Below are 17,350 nucleotides of genomic sequence, written 5' to 3' on the forward strand. Positions count from 1 at the left end.
GAGGAGGGGGAGGGGGGAGAAGAGAGGGAGAAAGAGGGAGAAAGGATAGAAAAAATAGAAGAAAAGCTAGAGAAGGCAACCATAAATCCCATAGGAAGGGGGATAGACAGCTGCTCATTATTGGATGAACTTTGTAAGCCCACATATGAAATATATCTTACATACAGTTGCGCTCCTAATTTCGGAAGTCATAACACACATTTTACTACATTGCACATTGGGTCAAATTGTTGAGTTATACAGCAGTGCTAGGACATTTTTCATAACCCAGTAACACTTCTACTAAACAGCTGTTATAATCAAACTTGCCTGTGGTGAAAATAAAACTAAAACTATATAATGAAAATACAATCAAGCCTAGGCAAGTAGCTTCCCTCACACATTATATTCCAAAGTGAAAAGCAGCCCATATTTATTCTAAAGTACACAGAGCTTATTTTCAATGTCTTGTCTTTGGTATATTCTTACATAAGAAACTCAACAAATTCTACTGTATATTCTTCACACATTATGCTCATTTATTTTTTTGAACACCAAGTTCTATTTCCAGGGAGACACAAAATGGTAACTTTGAGGTTGGTACCATATTATACTTAGAACTTACATATCTGGAATAGATTTTGAGTTGGCAAAACCCTGTTCTCTGTCCTTTCTGACAACTGTTGCCATTTCATTTGCAATCTCATTTCAGCTGGGAGGCATTTAACTCTCCAATTTTGAAAAGGCTTCTTGGATAACTTTAGCATTCCCCAAACTTGCTGATAATACCCGAAGCTACGGCAAAAGGCATTACCATCAGCATCTCCCTGACTGCCCTATCGATGGCCTGGAAGATCTACGAAGACGAATATTCTCACAACCAAATTGCCAACCCGGAAAGATCAGACTGATCTCCACAGTGCAGGTGGAGTTTGTAAAAACGGGAAGGCCGGCTCCACTTTGGCGAGTGATAACACAACTCATCTGGCCAAACAGCTGCTCGAAAACACCACCTGATCCTGATCGACGGGCGGGTACAGACAGACATGGGGAAACGACTTACCTCAGCGTGAAGCGATCTTCAGTGGAATTTCTGGAGATGGAAACGGGGAAAGTCAGCACGTCTCCTTTCCTCACGGTCTTTGGTATGTAGTGGATGGCCACGCTGCTGTCCAGGCGCAGTTCTCTCAGGGAAGGCTTCCTGTGCGTCTGGTAAAGGAAGATGCTCCCGATCCTCTGCAAGGGGGGCCCGGACTCATCCATGTCACTGTGGCCTGTCCGGATCCCATTGCTTTTCCTCGCATCCTCCCTGACACAGTCCCCTCGCTCAGCCCCTGGGTGCACGGTGTAGTAGAGCTCCACGGGGGTCCCCTCCGGCTGGTCCACGGCCTTCTTCCTGCCGGCAACCACCGTGGGGGGGCTGAACCAGCTGGACAGGAGCTCCAGCTCGGCCACACACAGCCCCAGGTCCCCCTTCAGCCGGCAGCTGCCCCGCACCTCTCTGGTCTCTCGGAAAGCAAAGAGCCTCAGGCACGGCAGCTTCTCCCCGGCGCTGCGGTCGTCCCAGTCTCTGCCCACGATGTGGAACAGAACCTGCACTCTGGGCCGGCTCAGGTAGACTCTGTCCCGCAGGATGTGGGCTTTCAGTTTCCAGTTAAGAGAAAATTTGTTGGTGAATCCAAACGGGTTGGAAGGTAGCATTAAATCCTGGGGCACCACTTGCTCGATGGAGAAAGGCCCGTAGCTGGCATTGAGCACAGGCAGCCTCTTGGATTTGTAGATCAGAAATGACTCCACCCGGGACTGCAGGCTGGAGTTCCTCATGATATCCTGGTTGGCCTCCTTCAGGAAGAAGGAGACGTCCGCGTTGTTGATGTGGTAGGTCACGGGGAGGTAGGTGGGCAGCAAGGAAAACCTCTGGATGCTCTCAAGGATCCCTCGACCTTCCGTCACTGTGGGGAGGGAATCGCAGTGCAGGTGTTAGTAATGCTAAGGTCCTGTTACCCGTATTTCAGACACCTGCGTGGCCCCTGCATCACAGAGGACCCTGTCTTCATGCCAATTATGCAATTCCTTACCCAAACCTCTCAATCCAATCTACTCGCTTCATATTATTTGTTTTAGAAGAAATAAATGCCACCAACCTAAGTAGAAAACCAGTATCATTTAACCTATAAAAAAGTTGAGCATGCAAATAAATATAATTCAAATGAAGTTTTAAAATTTCAACTCGTGGTAATGGTGTTTTTATGGGGTTATGGTAAAGACTTACTTTTTTTTTTTTGATAAAAGGAGAAATGAGCAAGTGTTAGAAAGCTGTCACAAACAAGCTAGCATCGACAGAGAGGCACCGTGCCATTGAATCAACACAGACTGAGACTGGTAAAAACAGGAACGACTTTCTCAACACATGGATCAATGCTATGTCCACATTTCACCTAATACAGATTCTTTGTGTGTGTGTGTGTGTGTGTGTGTGTGTTCCACCCATACACACGTGCTGCATTTAAGGACATGTCCAATGGGAGATGGTAACAGACTTGAGGCAAAAATAGATGCAGCTGCACAATCATAAATCACACAGTGTACACCTGCCCCCACTTGGAGTTAAGGGGAGAGATGCAGAGAAAAGACCTTGGAAGGATATATTGGGAGGGGCCCTCCAGAAACAGATGAGATGATGTGACCACAACACCAGTGTGCCAGGGCCAGGTGTACAAAGCACATGCTCCAAGTCATCTGTGAAACACTGGACCCTAGAACCTAAGAAGCAAGGGCAGCACCCCGCTTCCATCCCAGCCACATCCTGTGGACACTACGCGGTCAGCAACAAACAAAAACCATTGTTCATTTTTCCGCACTGAACGTCTCTCTCCCCCAGGGGAAGAAAAATCCAAAATGTTATTTTTACAGGTGGCCTTACATTCTGTAAGAAAAATGCAGGCAGAGCAATTGCATAATCCAAAGAACCAATTTAAGGAGTTTTAGAAATGGAAACTATTGGCTCCGGGAACGCTGACTTTCTAGGCAAAGCTCCACAAGTTACGCTGAAGCCCTTCTCGTCAGTCACCATGTAATTATCTTTGATGACTCGGACACTCATGGCGTCACCTTTCTCAAAGGCCCACGCAAACACACATTTGGAAGCATGATGCCTACCCGAGTCAGGACCCGTCTTGGCAGTCGTCTGCCAGCAGCTGAGAGAGCCAAGAGCTCGGAGGCGGGGGTCCTGCTCCTGGCTTCGCGAGACCACGGAGCAGGTCACTGACCCTCCTTGCTTCCCGTGGACCCACTGGTAGCACGAGGGGGCTGACTGGAGCGCTGTAGCCCCAGCCCAGCTGCGATACCGCAGGGTGTCAGGCTGCATCCAATTTACCTTCTAGACAAGAAGTTCAACAGATGTATTCAACCTGAGTTTACAGAAGGCCCTGGATGAAAAAATCTCTCCAATCAACGGCATTACCAAACTCGGAGCAGGCTGAGCTTCCATTTAAACAATTAAAGGCTTGTCTTGGGCTGAACCATTTGAGACTGCTTATAAGTAAGCAGCCTGCACCCACCCAAAGGACAATTTCCTGGGGTTCAATGTCATAAATATGGATTTTTGTTTTCAAAAATCAAAATATCATAGATCTAAAAAGGGACTTCATGCCTTAAAAAGATTACATGTTTTAACTTTATGGAAATAACTCCTGATTTATATTATCTCTAAACTTGTATTTTCACAGGTAAGTTATAGGAAAAACAAAGAAGAGGCAGAGAATTGTTCATCCGCTCTCTCGGTACCCTCTCCCCATTTGCCTAGCCACATTTCTGTGACCTCTCTGGCTGCAGTATCAAAGTCACCTTGCCAGGATCCTTTCCTTGACTGTATGATTCTGGGTTATGTTCTCCATCTGGGTTTTTCTGTAGCATCCCTAACTTCCTGCATCAAAACACGTTATGCTTTGCTGTAATTCTCTGTGCACTCCGGTGTGGGATAAGGCAGGGAGCAGAAATGATACACAGGGCTTTTTTCTCCGCTGTATTCACAGGCTTTAAGAGAGTGCCTGGTAAATATCAGGTACTCAGTAAACATTTGATAAACACGTGAATGAATGAATCAACAAGTATATTATGCTTTTTATGTTACAAAGAGCAGATTCTGTTTTTACGCTAGGATGTTATTCACTGTCCTCTTCGCTTCCATCCCGGTAATCAGAATCCTGGATCCTTTTGTCCCATTAAGAGTTCCATGTAATCCTGGTGATATGGGACTAAGGAAGATGGGCCTCTCCGTGTAACGAGACTCCTATTAGACCTACATCAATGATACAGCATGCCCTATTGTTAAAAACACATCTTGGCACCACTTAGAACAAGTACCTTGAGCTGCCTCAGCACTCTTTTGCCATTCGTGCTAGAAACAGCCAAAGCCAGACAACCAAATTACAGATGGTTAAACATTAATGCCAGATACCAAGGTTCTGTGAACTTCCCTGTTGAACATCTGACCCCGACTACTTGAGGCCACAAAACTTAATTGCACAGCTAATTACACATTCCAAGAGCAACGACATTGGGTCCTCCGATTTTATTCAGGAAAGCAATAAGGCAATCAGGGGTCACTGCGGACGTCATTTGAAGGCAAGTAACTTCTTAGCTTTATTCCACAAATGGTCTATTAGTCATTTTGCCTGGTATCGGACCTAAATGTTTATTGCTTAAAATTGCTCCATATCGACCTCAAGCTAGTGTCACTTCCTTTTTTTTTAATAATACTACAAAAATAATGCCAATTTATTCCACGATGCACAGAATGCATCATAAAACTCATTATCCTCTCATCCCTACAGGAGTGGTTACTATCACTAAAGGACACCATTTATATTTAACATAAAAATTAGCAAAGTGTTAAATAACAAAGAAGCCATACACAGTAAATGTCAGTTAATAATTTGCTAAGGACAAAAATTACTTTTTGATTGGGTGCCATGGCTGTAATTCTTACTTGAGGGAGAGTGGCATGTTCACATCTTGAAGCAACTCAGTGGTCTGGGAGAGATTTTGTATTAATTTTAACATTTTCGAAAGGATCATTTTTTTCCCTGAATAATACTTTTTTAAAAAATATGAGAAGGCAATTTGAGCACAAGACTCTCAATTTTCCCCTATGTGGACTCAAAAGCAATAACTAATAGAATATGGTAATAGGCAAAAAAAATCTACATTCATGCTGAAAATTAGGTACAACCTGCATGCCATAGACTGCAAGAATTACTGGGAGTCACAAGGGACTCAAATACCTCACATAGAAAACAGAATGATTAGGGCTGCCAGACAAAACACAAACACCTAATTATGTTTTGATTTCCAGTAAACAGAAATATTCCATAGGGCATGCTAATAATTAAAAATAAATATTTTAAAATTGTGTTTTTCTGAAATTCAAATGTAACTAGGCATCTTGTGTTTTATTTCCCAAATCTGGCAATCCTCAGCATGATATTGTCATAGAAAGAAAATAATTGTCAGCTGAGTAGATCATCTGTAAGATATCTGATATCTAGGCAGCTGACAAATCTACCCTGATATCAGTAAGAGCAAAGGCCATGGGCCATGTGGGTGCTCCCACACCTGACAATATTTCCAATGCTGGGAGCCAACCAGCTTTGCCATCAGCTGAATCAGAGACCCAAGCATAGGGGGCGCTGCGCTGCACAGAAAGACCTAAACCACCAAGGCATCTTGCTAATGCTGTTCTTCCCTAACAGAGACAGTGATGGGGCAGAAGGTCTGACATAGCCACACTGTGCTCCTGGAATGAGTCCAAATCTAAAACCACCTACAGGAAACCAGTGCCCATGCGGCCCCTGCACCCAACTCACAGAAGGCATCTTGGGGCAAGGGATCTCCCCTGCTGGGCATGTCAACACCCCGAAGCATCCTCACCGACCCCCGGGGATGCTGGGTCAGATGGTAACATGCAACGCCAATGCAAAAAAGGCCGCCCACAGTGAAGGATATGTAAATAAACAAAAACAGAGGGAGAATAGGACCTACCAATAAAAGCTGCAGAGTAACAGAAGGAAATTCAGAAAGACATTCAAGAAGTAGAGGAATAACATACCTTTGAAGAGTATTTACCATAGAATATTGAAGTACCCTTTATACAAAATGACTTTGGAGCTCACAATCGTCAAGAAAAGCAGAGCCTTTGTTGTTTTGTAATGAAATAAGACTGAGATGGAAGAAGATCCTGCAGTATTAAAAGTAAGGAATTTAAAGTGGTTTCAGATGCAATAACACAGATTTGAAAAATGCAGAAAATTGAATTTATCATCTGAGAAGGGGAGCTTTTGAAGCTTTCCCTACAGCTAAATAGAAAAGGCAAAGGAATGGAAATGATCAGTAAGAGGCTGTAACCATGTGAGACGCACATTAGATGTTCAACATTCAGATGACGGAGCTCCTAATGAAGACACCAGGAAAATGCAAAAGCAGCAGCATTAAAAGGCAAAAAAAGAAAACATTCCCGGGTTTATATACATACACATATTCAGAGTAGATCATGATATTTCACTGATTCCAGAGAAAACCGAAAACACCACCTTTTAGGTATTTCTTAAAGATACATTCCCATCAAGGGTAAAAGGTAATTCTATAAGCATTTATTTAAAAAGTAAAATTTTAAAAACTAAAAAAAAAAAAAAATCAGATTGTCTTCATTTGCACCCACTGTACAAAATTAGATATTAAAAAATACTGATAAATATTCACAGAAATACGATGAAGAATGTTCTAACTGAACAATTATCTAATTGAACAATTATTTGCCCAGAGGATTTTTCTGGTAATTGTGAGGGCAACAGAAAGAAACAAAAATGTATACCGTATCTTCCGCTGCTGAAAAATCACTGCAGCCTATTATCCGGGACACCATAAGGTTAATCAAAGTGTAGTACTCAAGAACAGGAAAACCATGTTAAATGAGAACCAGATGAGCGCTGAAAACATTTAAATGTAGAGTGCGTTCAGATAGAGTTTTAAATGCAGGCAAAACCCCACACATTGAAAATAGTAATAAAAAATTCAGAATCCACACACCATAAACTTAAAAATGGCAATAGATGTAGGGAGCAAAAGAAAGTTAAAGTGGACTAAATTTGTATCTTCATAAGAGATATCAGTAGATATGGCTTTATTTTAGTCAGTGATAACCAAATAAAAATATGTCCAACTATACTTTTCTGATAACTTAAATTTTGGTTTTTATGCATATAGATTAGTGGGAAGAACTGAGAAGAGAGGACAGAAACAGTTTACTGAATAATCGATTGAATACACAGATAAACAAGAAAAATAGAAAATAAAATATAACAGAAGAACAAATTTATTAGTTATGATATTATATATAAGTGGCTTAGATTCTCCCGTTAAAAGACTAAGACTCTCGAGCTGGCTCAAAAGTTAAAAGAAAAAAAAGTTAAGCTATAAATTGTCTCCAAGAGAACTCAAATAAGTTGACTGAGGTATTTAAAAAATAAATAAATAAACAACAAAAAGAATAGGCATAGATATTCTACAAAGAAGGAAAACTGGGGTCACAACTTTAATACAAAAAAAAGTAAAATTCAAGGTAAAAATAAGTAATTGAATTAAAGGTCTTAATTTTATTAAAAGTCACAATTCACAGTGCATAAATATTGTAGATATTTTATGCAAGTATATACAGCCACCAAATTAATGTAACAAAATCTCTTAAAATTACAAGTAGAAATTAATGGTAACTAAAATTTGCTTAAATGTTACATACCTCCTTTTTCAGTCTGTGACTTATGAAGTATAGGAAAGTAAAAAATGACATGAAGATATAAATAACTAATGCTATTATAATCTCTATGGAGAATACACTCACTTAAAGTGTTCATGGGACCTTCCCATGAACTAATCATATATAAGGCCACAAGGAAACAATAATAAAGAAATTACAGAAATAATTTTAATTATATTGTATGATCATATACACTAGAATATAAATTCATAATAGCAAAATAGAAACACCGCTACCTACTTGGGAAGAGAAACCCAACTACTTAACAGTTCTTGAATCAAAATCAAAATAAAACTTACCATTATACTATATTTACAAGCTACTGATAATGGCAATACTACACATCAAAACATATGTGAAGCAGCCAAAGATGTAGTCAAAAGCAAATTCATAATCTTCAATAGTATCATTATTAAACTGAATAAAATTTATCAACTAAACACACAAAATGAGAAACCCAAAACAAAATCTAAATGAAGATCTCTAAAGAAGCATTAATAAAAACAAAGGTAGGAAAATAACAATGCAAGACAACAAAATCGAGAATTAAATCAAAGAGGTGTTGCATTAGGAAAAATATATATGTAATTATATATAATATATCTGTATAATATAATAATATAACATTTTAATATAACATATAATAGTATTATATATTATATACATATATAATACATGTACATATGTATATAATATATATCTATATATGTGATAGATTGTTAAAAATGAACAAATCATACATTTATAGTAATAGATTGTTAAAAATGAACAAATCATGCATTTATATACTCTCTCATACAAAAATTTCCATAAAATAAACAAAAAGGAAGGGAAAGAAAAAGCTTGTATAATTCTAGAAAGCAAGTAAAAGTTAAAATCCAAAGATTGGTATGAAATTCTAAAAAACATACAGCAGCATAGAGGGGCTGTTTGGTAACTGCACTCTCAATTTTTCTGTAGAATCTCTTATTTTTGTCTGCTTTGTCAGTTTCTGAGAAAAAGAATGTGTTGAAGTTGTCCCCAATACTTTTGGAAAAACAGTGGACTCGTATGTGTCGTTAATATGTTGGACAGTACATAAGTATCTTCACCATTATATTTTCTTGGTGTATTTGTCTCCTGTTTTTAAAAAACTTTCCTTTTGTCTTTTTAAATCCTTTTAATTTTGAATTGCATTTTTTTTTCTGAAATGAAAAGAGTCACCCCTTCTGTTTTTCCTCTTTTCTTTTCTTTCTTGTTCTTTTCTTTTTTGGCCTTTGTGACAATTTCTTACCATATTTGGTCATGTTTATTTTAACGTATTCTGTGTCACTTGTCTTTAGTGTCAGTATCTAAACAGATATTGATTGTGGGCTTTTCTTTTATTCATATGTTTAGATTTATTCCTGCTATCTTATTTTACACTTTAAATTTATTACAAATTTGTGTTGTTAGTTTTTTAAAATTTCTTCTCTCTGGTTGGGTTGATTTTTACATTTTTTTTCTTTCTAGTGGTTGTAAATGCCGCATTAGTTATTTATTGGCAAGGAAAATATGCAATCAAATTGGCTAATAAAGAAGCAGAAAATATACAAATTTGAAAAGGCTTGTAACCTAATATCCATGGAAGAATGTTCTGGAATTTCCATTCAATAAGTCCAAATAAAGAACTTTTGACCTTACTCTACTCATCTCCCTTAAAACTCATTGAAAACAACACCACCATCTTACAGGGAGAAAAGCCAATCCTCAATTAAACAAGAATATGACCCAAAACCCCAAATCACAAAGAATATCCAACTTAACATGAATTGGGCAGCCTTCCTCAAGAGTGGGTGAGGGGCTCCTTCCAGACCAGATGGGTCCAAACATGCTCAGAATGGCAAAGCCCAGTGTTGGGGCAGATGCCCCACAAAAGGCTGAGGCTCGGGACCCTGCCTGGCCTCAGTGAGAGGATCAGAGGTGAGGAGAGGCAGGGACTGAGGGGAAACCGTCTGTAGCAGACAGCAGCACAGAGAGATCTTCCATGAGCCACCCCAAGTCCTGTGAGCTCCAGACTGAGAGGTATGCCACTAGGAACTTAGGTAGGAGGTGTTCAGGATCACAGGCCACATCCAAGTTCCCATTCACCTCAGCTCACTTCCCTTCCTCCTTCCAATTTCCCTGCACCAATGACTGCCCCACCCAAAGATTAACAATAACCAAACAGTCAGACCTACTACCTTCCACCCAACATCTAGCCCATTCTCAGCTGACGATCTGCACTTCATTCAGAAAGCAGAACCCACCAGAAAGGATCTCTTATCTTCCTTCCCCTAAATCCACGGTCTACTTACAAACTTCAAACACTCTTTGCCTCTTATGATAAAGCCTCTGTTTCCTTTAAAGACCAATGCTTAAGTTCCTACATTTGTACCCTATTAAACTCCTGCATGTTCTGTTGCCCTGGCTGGAGTGCAGTGACACCATTACAGCTCACTGCAGTCTTGACCTCCTGGGTCCAAGCAGCCCTCCCATGTCAGCCTCACACACAGCTTAGACTACAGGTGCACACCACCGGACTCAACTGATTTTTTTTTTTTATAGAGACAGAGTCTCCCACTGTTGCCAAGGCTGGTCTCGATCTCCTGGGTTCAAGGGATTCTCCCACATTGGCCTCCCAAAGTGCTGGAATTACACGCATGAACCACTATGCCTGACTCATCTACCATTTACACACACACACATAGATATCTCCCTATTCAAACACACACACACCTACTACACACATGTATGTATAGATACACTTCTATAAAGAAACATGTATTATAGAGAGATGTGTATATTTATGTCAGTGATGATAAATAGCTCTTTGCAAATATGTGTGTATGCACACTTACAGGGCACTCTATGGTCACTGTGCCAGTCTGAATACCTATTTTGGGGAATATCTTCCCTAAAATATCTATGTCCCAATTACTAAAACCTGTGACTATGTTATCTACCTAGCTAAAAGGGACTTTGCAGATGTGATTAAATTAAACATTTTGAGTTGTGGAGATTGTCCTTGGCTGTGTCCCCACCCAAATCTCACCTTGAATTGTAGCTTCCACCTCCCCATGTGCTGTGGGAGGGAGCTGGTGAGAGGCAACTGAATCATGGGGCAGGTCTTTCCCATGCTGTTCTCACGACAGTGAATAAGTCTCATGAGATCTTATGGTTTTACACAGGGGAGTTTCCCTGCACAAGTTCTCTTCTCTTGTCTGCCACCATGTGAGACGTGACTTTCACTTTCTGCCATGATTGTGAGGCCTCCCCAGCCACGTGGAACTGTGAGTCCATTAAACCTCTTTTTTTTTTTTTCTTAAAAAATTACTGGCCAGGCGCTATGGTTCACGCCTGTAATCCCAGCATTTTGGGAGGCCGAAATGGGTGGATCACAAGGTCAGGAGATCAAGACCATCCTGGCTAACATGGTGAAACTTCATCTGTACTAAAAATACAAAAAACTAGCCGGGCACGGTGGTGGGTGCCTGTAGTCCCAGCTGCTTGGGAGGCTGAGGCAGGAGAATGGTGTGAACCTGGGAGGCAGAGCTTGCAGTGAGCTGAGATCGTGCCACTGCACTCCAGCCTGGGCGACAGAGCAAAACTCCGTCTCTAAATAAATAAATAAATAAACCAGTCTTGGGTATGTCTTTAACAGCAGTGTGAGAATGGACAAATATGCCTGGATTACCTGAGTAAGCCAGATGTAATCACAGGGTCCTTATGCAAAGGTGTCAATGTCGGAGAGGTGAGGTGACGATGCTGCCTGTTGGTTTTGAGGATAGAGGAAGGGGCCATTAGCCAAGGAATATAGGCATCCTCTAGAAACCACAGAAGGCAGGGAAACTGTTCCCCTGAAGCCTCTGGAAGGAATGCCACCCTGAGGCTCAACTTTAAGCTCCTAGCCTCATTCGATTTCTGTTTTAATAATCAGAAGTGTCATTTCTGATGTTTTATTTTATGTTCTTCCTTTTGCAGATAAGGAAACTGAACGTCAAAGGGATTAACAACCCTTTGACCTCAACCAAGTTTGTGCAATTAGTAAGTGCCCGTGCTGGGACTGGACTGTGGATCTAAGCCTCTAGAGTGCAAGAGCTGGTACACACAGACGCATACAAGCTGACTCTGTGAATCTCCTTTCAGCTCCACATTCAGTGACTTCAGGCGGGCAGCTCTACATCAGCCATGGAGGGAGTATTTACACCATGGAAATTGGCAAACCCCACAAATCCCATGTGGCTCTTCCTACCTCCTCCTGGAGCCTACTGTTAAACATTTACCCTGTTAGTCTGCTGCCTGGGTTGTATTCACCTCATTCCACTGTGATCCCGTCACCTTTTTCATTATTGTGAAACTTTTTTTGGCTCTCCAATGATTCCCATGTAATAGTCTGTTTTCCGGCTCAGCATTCAAAACCTTCCCCTATTTACACTTGTCCTTCCTTTCCTCGGGACCTGGCTGATTCGCTGCACTTTACCTAATGCTCTACCAGTTTGCGCTGCTGGCCATTCACCAAATATAGCCTCTCCTTTCCCTCGGTGATGTTGCTACTCTCCAAGTTGCAACACCCTCTCTTCTAAATCAAATCTCCAGCAGATAGACTACTGTCTGTTCTGGGACATTGCATATTATGACCTCTCCCTCTAAAGGTCCTCCCCATTCACCCTGGACTAATGGGATCTCTACGCCTATGCAAAATTGTGATTCTGTTTTTCTTTTTGGGTGTGTAGCAAACTATGCTTTGTAGTGGAGTTAAGTGAGTTCATTTTATTTTCTCCACCAAAGTACTTATTTAATGATTACACTTCTATTCCAGACACTGTTCTGTATGCTCTACGATGATGAACAAACTGAATCCTCTTAGCAGCCCCATGTGTTAGGCGCTATTATCATCATTTCACAATGACAAAACTGAGACTCAGAGAGGCTGAGTGACTTGCCTAAAGTCACACAGGTGCTAGGTGGCAGAGGCAGGATTCAAACCTGACACTCTGGCTCCGTGACCGGTGAGCAACATGTCCTTTCAATGAGTGATTTCTGGATCCGGCCCTGTGCTGTTCTCCTTTCCACTTCAAATCATGTCCTTCTCAATATGTGGTGTAAGTACCGACAGCACTGTGCTAATAATTCCCAGGGATCCCCAGAAAAACATATACAGATGCACCTCAATTCATGATGAGGTTGCCTCCCAATAAGCCCATCAGAAATAGAAAATCTCAGAAGTCAAAAGTGCATTTCATACACCTAGCTTACAAACATCATAACAGCCCAGCCTACCTTCAGTGTGCTCAGAACGCTCACATGAGCCTGCAGGTGGGCAAAATCCCCTGGCAGCACAGGACGCAGCAGAGGATCAGTCGTTCGACCTCGTGATCTCATGGCTGGGTGGCCGCTGCCCAGCAGCATGAGAGGGTACCCTTCGACCTATTGTGAGCCCATGAAAAGATCAAAATTCAAAGCACGGTTTCCACTGAATGCGTACTGCTTTTGCGTATCATAAAGTTCAAATCATCAAGCTGAACCATCATAAGTCAGGGACTGTCTATATATCATTAAATTGTGATTGTCCATGCCTCTCTCAATGAATTTAGAAAAAATTATAATTCACACATCAAGCCCAAAATTCACGGGTATCATTGTTTAGCTTGAGGCTAAAGGTGGTACTCTGGTCATCCGTCTACACTGGCTGCGTGAGTTACAGGTGGAAGGTTTGAAAGAGACGTAGCTGCTACAAAAGTTGTGAAGATGGTGCGTGTGATGACAGAGCTGGACATTTTTAGGGGTTTATCTCATATTCATGAACGGAGAAAATCTTAGCCCCAGGCAAATGCACAAGTTATTTTGTGGAGATCCGCATCGACCCGAGAACCCTCCTAGAGGACTTTCCCTTCACTGGGGGTACTGGAGCAGCTCCGTGGAGGCCAGACACTGATGCGACACACACTGTCCTCACTTCGCTTCTGAAACACTTAAATGTGTTGTTTTAGAGATTCTGGCAGGGAGTTTGTCTTCCTTTCTCTCTCTGGTACATTTTCATACTTTGAATGACACAGGACAGCGGTATTTTATCACATCTCCTAAAAAGGTATGCGATGGCTAGGAGCACAGCCAGGCGTCAAGGCAGTGCCCCTCTGCGGAGGCGTCCACGGGAGAAGCCCTCGATCGTACAGAATAACTTCTTATGGGTGCGTATTTGGAGATCATGAAGGTATCTCAAAAGCAAGATACATTTCTATCTTTATCGATTCATGGTGTCATTCCCAACACAGATGTCTGTGCCAGATGCAATGCTGGGTGCAGGGGAAATGGAATTCAACAGGAAGAGCCTGACCGCCATCCTCACGAGGCTGGCATTGGAGTGAGGGGGACCGATTAAACATCAAGAAAGAAAGAAACACCTGTCATATAATTTCATAAAACCATAAGTATGAAATAAAACAGGGCCAGGCGTGGTGGCTCATGCCTGTAATCCCAGCACTTTGGGCAAAGTGCAGGCAGATCACTTGAGGTCTGGAGATTGAGGCCATCCTGGCCAACATGTTGAAACCCCATCTCTACTAAAAACACAAAGATTAGCTGGGCGTGGTGGCATGCACCTGTAATCCCAGCTAGTCAGGAGACTGAGATGGGAGAATCACTTGAACCTAGGAGGCAGAGGTTGCAGTGAGCTGAGATAGCACCAGTGCACTCCAGCCTAGATGACAGAGCAAGACTCCGTCTCAAAAAAACAGAAAAAAAAAGAAAAAGAAAACAGGGTGAGAGGATAAAAAGTTATCTAGCCAATCAAATACGCTGAAGACCAACTTGAGACAGGAAGAGAGGAGTGATACATTCCCAAACAAACTAATCCTATTTAGCCTTTGTGAGTCCTGACCCTTCACCAGCTAAACACAAAGCCTGGAAATTAAAGTGGAAACCAGACACCCTCCATGAGGGATTCTCAACCTCAGCACCGCTGAAGACCAGCCTTGGTCATGGGGGCATCCTGTGCCTTGCTGAATGCTTATCAGCCTCCCTGACCTCTGCCTAGATGCCAGCAGCCACCACCCCCAGCCCAGCTGTCACAATCATAAATGTCTCCAGACCTTGTCAAGTGTCCCCTCCCGGTAGAGGCTCAGGTTAAAAAAAAAAAAAGCACCCATTTAACTAGGAATTTCGAATGCTTTGTAGTGTATGTCCCCAGTATCCCAGGGAACATTATTTTTATCTGAAAATAACATTTTACAGGACATGATGTATTTTTATTTGCTTCATCTGGCAACACAACTTAGGGAGAAAAACCACGCCACTTGGAGAGCTGGTGCTTCTGCTTTACAGTTGAGGAGCTAGTACATACCTAGATAGTACGTCATGGATAATACATTGGAAAACCACATCACATGTCCTAACCATGCAGATTAGACAGGGAACGGCTGTATCAGAACTTCCAGACAGAGTGTGTGTGGAAGACCTACTCAAATGGGACCATGGAGATCAGGCACTATTACAGCGGACTCTCAAGATAGAAATAAACGTCAAGCCAAGCTCAGAGTGGTACATTTTTTCCTTACAAATTGACCAAGAGTTTTTAATGGCAATGGACCACACTGCTGCGAGTTTCCTAACAGCGACGCTCTCACGGAACTCCAGAAGAATCATGGTCAGGGTCAAATTTCTGGGAGATGATTTGACCATACCTAAAAGAGGCTTGAAATTTCCTGTCTCTCTGACCCATTCATTGTATATCTAAGAATCTATTCTGAGGAAATACAGAAATACTCTGAAAAATTTGTAAGAATGTTGAGTGCAGTGCCAGCCATAAAGTTGAAAAATCAGCTACAAACTATAGATCCAAAGAAAGGATACGTAACCATTTATTAGAATAGATAAGGTAAACCTATTTCTTGGTAGAAAATGAACTACAATTTTTGTCTTATAAGACTGTAAGAAACTCTGTTCAGCCTCCTCTTAACTACCACCTTCTCCTCAGATTCTGATTTTTTTTTTTTGCCTTGCACCAAAGAAGTAGAAGCAAATGTTCCCCAAGGAAAACCTCTCCGAATGCTGGATTCACCAGAGTGTGCCTCCTTCCTCCTGACGTCTTGGCTTTTTAATATCCTGTGTGCCTCCAAAGCTCTCTCATGCCTTTAATGCATGTTTTTTGTTGTTGTATTCTTCAGCTTTTCTACTTGTTCTCAGTAGGAGGTTTGACCCAGTGGCCTGAAGCAGATATCACATAAATTATTATTGACTGGAAAAAGAAAGAGCATGTTTAGCTTATAACACAAAAATGTGTATCATATTTCATGGAATCTCAGATCCTATTAATTTAAAATAAACCATTATTTTATGTACCACTAAGAGGCTAAGCTATGACACAAAAACTGTAATCTCTTAGAATTTTTACTTTATACTGATAGAAAATTTATTTTAAAAGCATTTACATATAGAAGTGCTGACAACATGAACATGTATGACCAACCCTAGCAATTGAACTGAATCCCGAGTAATTTCAGGACAAAAGAAATGTGAACGCACCATAAATTTCAAGACATATTCTAATTTCAGATATAGCACATATGAAAATAAAGTCTCAGAATCATTGAAATGTATATAGTATATACCCACATAAAGGAAAAACCAGGGAGAAGTATACCAACCATGAATAATAGTTGTATCTGCCTGGTGGGATTTGGGGTGTTAATTTTCTCCCTAAGTGTTGTGTTTTCCTTTAAATTTTCCCATTATTGCTAATGGTCATTATTAATATTTATTTATTTATTTATTTTTGAGACAGAGTCTGGCTGTGTCACCCAGGCTAGAGTCAGTGGCACAATCTCAGCTCATTGCAACCTCTGCCTCCCGTGTTCAAGTGATTCTCCTGCCTCAGCCTCCCAAGTAGCTGAGATTACAGGTATCGGCCACCACACCTGGCTAATTTTTTGTATTTTTAGTAGAGAGGGGTTTTGCCATGTTGACTAGACTGGTCTCTAACTCCTGACCTCGGGTGATCCACCCACCTCGGCCTCCCAAGCTGCTGGGATTATAGGCATGAGCACCGTGCCCCGCCCATTATTTATTTTTAATTGGAAAAAACATTATGCAAAATATCTCTTGCCCATTTATTTTATTTTATTTATTTTATTGCAAACATTTAAGTGTATTTCGGAGTGTCTTTCTTAGGATCACTTTTAAAACTTGAATGTAAGACCACCTAGGTCCAGAGAGAGAGGCGAATACTTGAAAGCCCGCAGCCATGGTCCTCTCCCCTCACGCTTCGTGCCTTGGTATTCTTCCCTGCCACCTCCTCCTTTCAATGTCAGTGTGTTCAGCCTTAGCGCGCACACTGCCTCTCCCCTACCCACGCGCGTTCCCTGGGTGTGTTCAGCCTTAGTGCACACGCTGCCTCTCCCCTACCCACGCGCGTTGCCTGGGTGTGTTCGGCCTCAGTGCGCACGCTGCCTTTCCCATACCCACGCGCATTCCCTGGGTGTGTTCAGCCTCAGTGCGCACGCTGCCTTTCCCATATCCACGCGCGTTCCCTGCGTGTGTTCGGCCTTAGTGCGCACGCTGCCT

The 17,350-nt window shown here is 41.7% G+C and overlaps 1 protein-coding gene across 1 annotated transcript in view; it reads right to left on the reverse strand.

The window, feature by feature from the left end:
- TMEM132D (transmembrane protein 132D) overlaps nt 1-17,350 on the reverse strand; it is a 902,502-nt gene that overhangs the window by 698,080 nt on the left and 187,072 nt on the right. Inside the window, exon 2 of the mRNA XM_011981941.1 lies at nt 1,043-1,931. Coding sequence (XP_011837331.1) covers nt 1,043-1,931 — 889 coding nt within the window. The remainder of the gene's footprint in view (nt 1-1,042; nt 1,932-17,350) is intronic.

Source organism: Mandrillus leucophaeus, unplaced genomic scaffold, assembly GCF_000951045.1.
Source record: "Mandrillus leucophaeus isolate KB7577 unplaced genomic scaffold, Mleu.le_1.0 Scaffold232, whole genome shotgun sequence".
Taxonomy (NCBI): Eukaryota; Metazoa; Chordata; class Mammalia; order Primates; family Cercopithecidae; genus Mandrillus; species Mandrillus leucophaeus.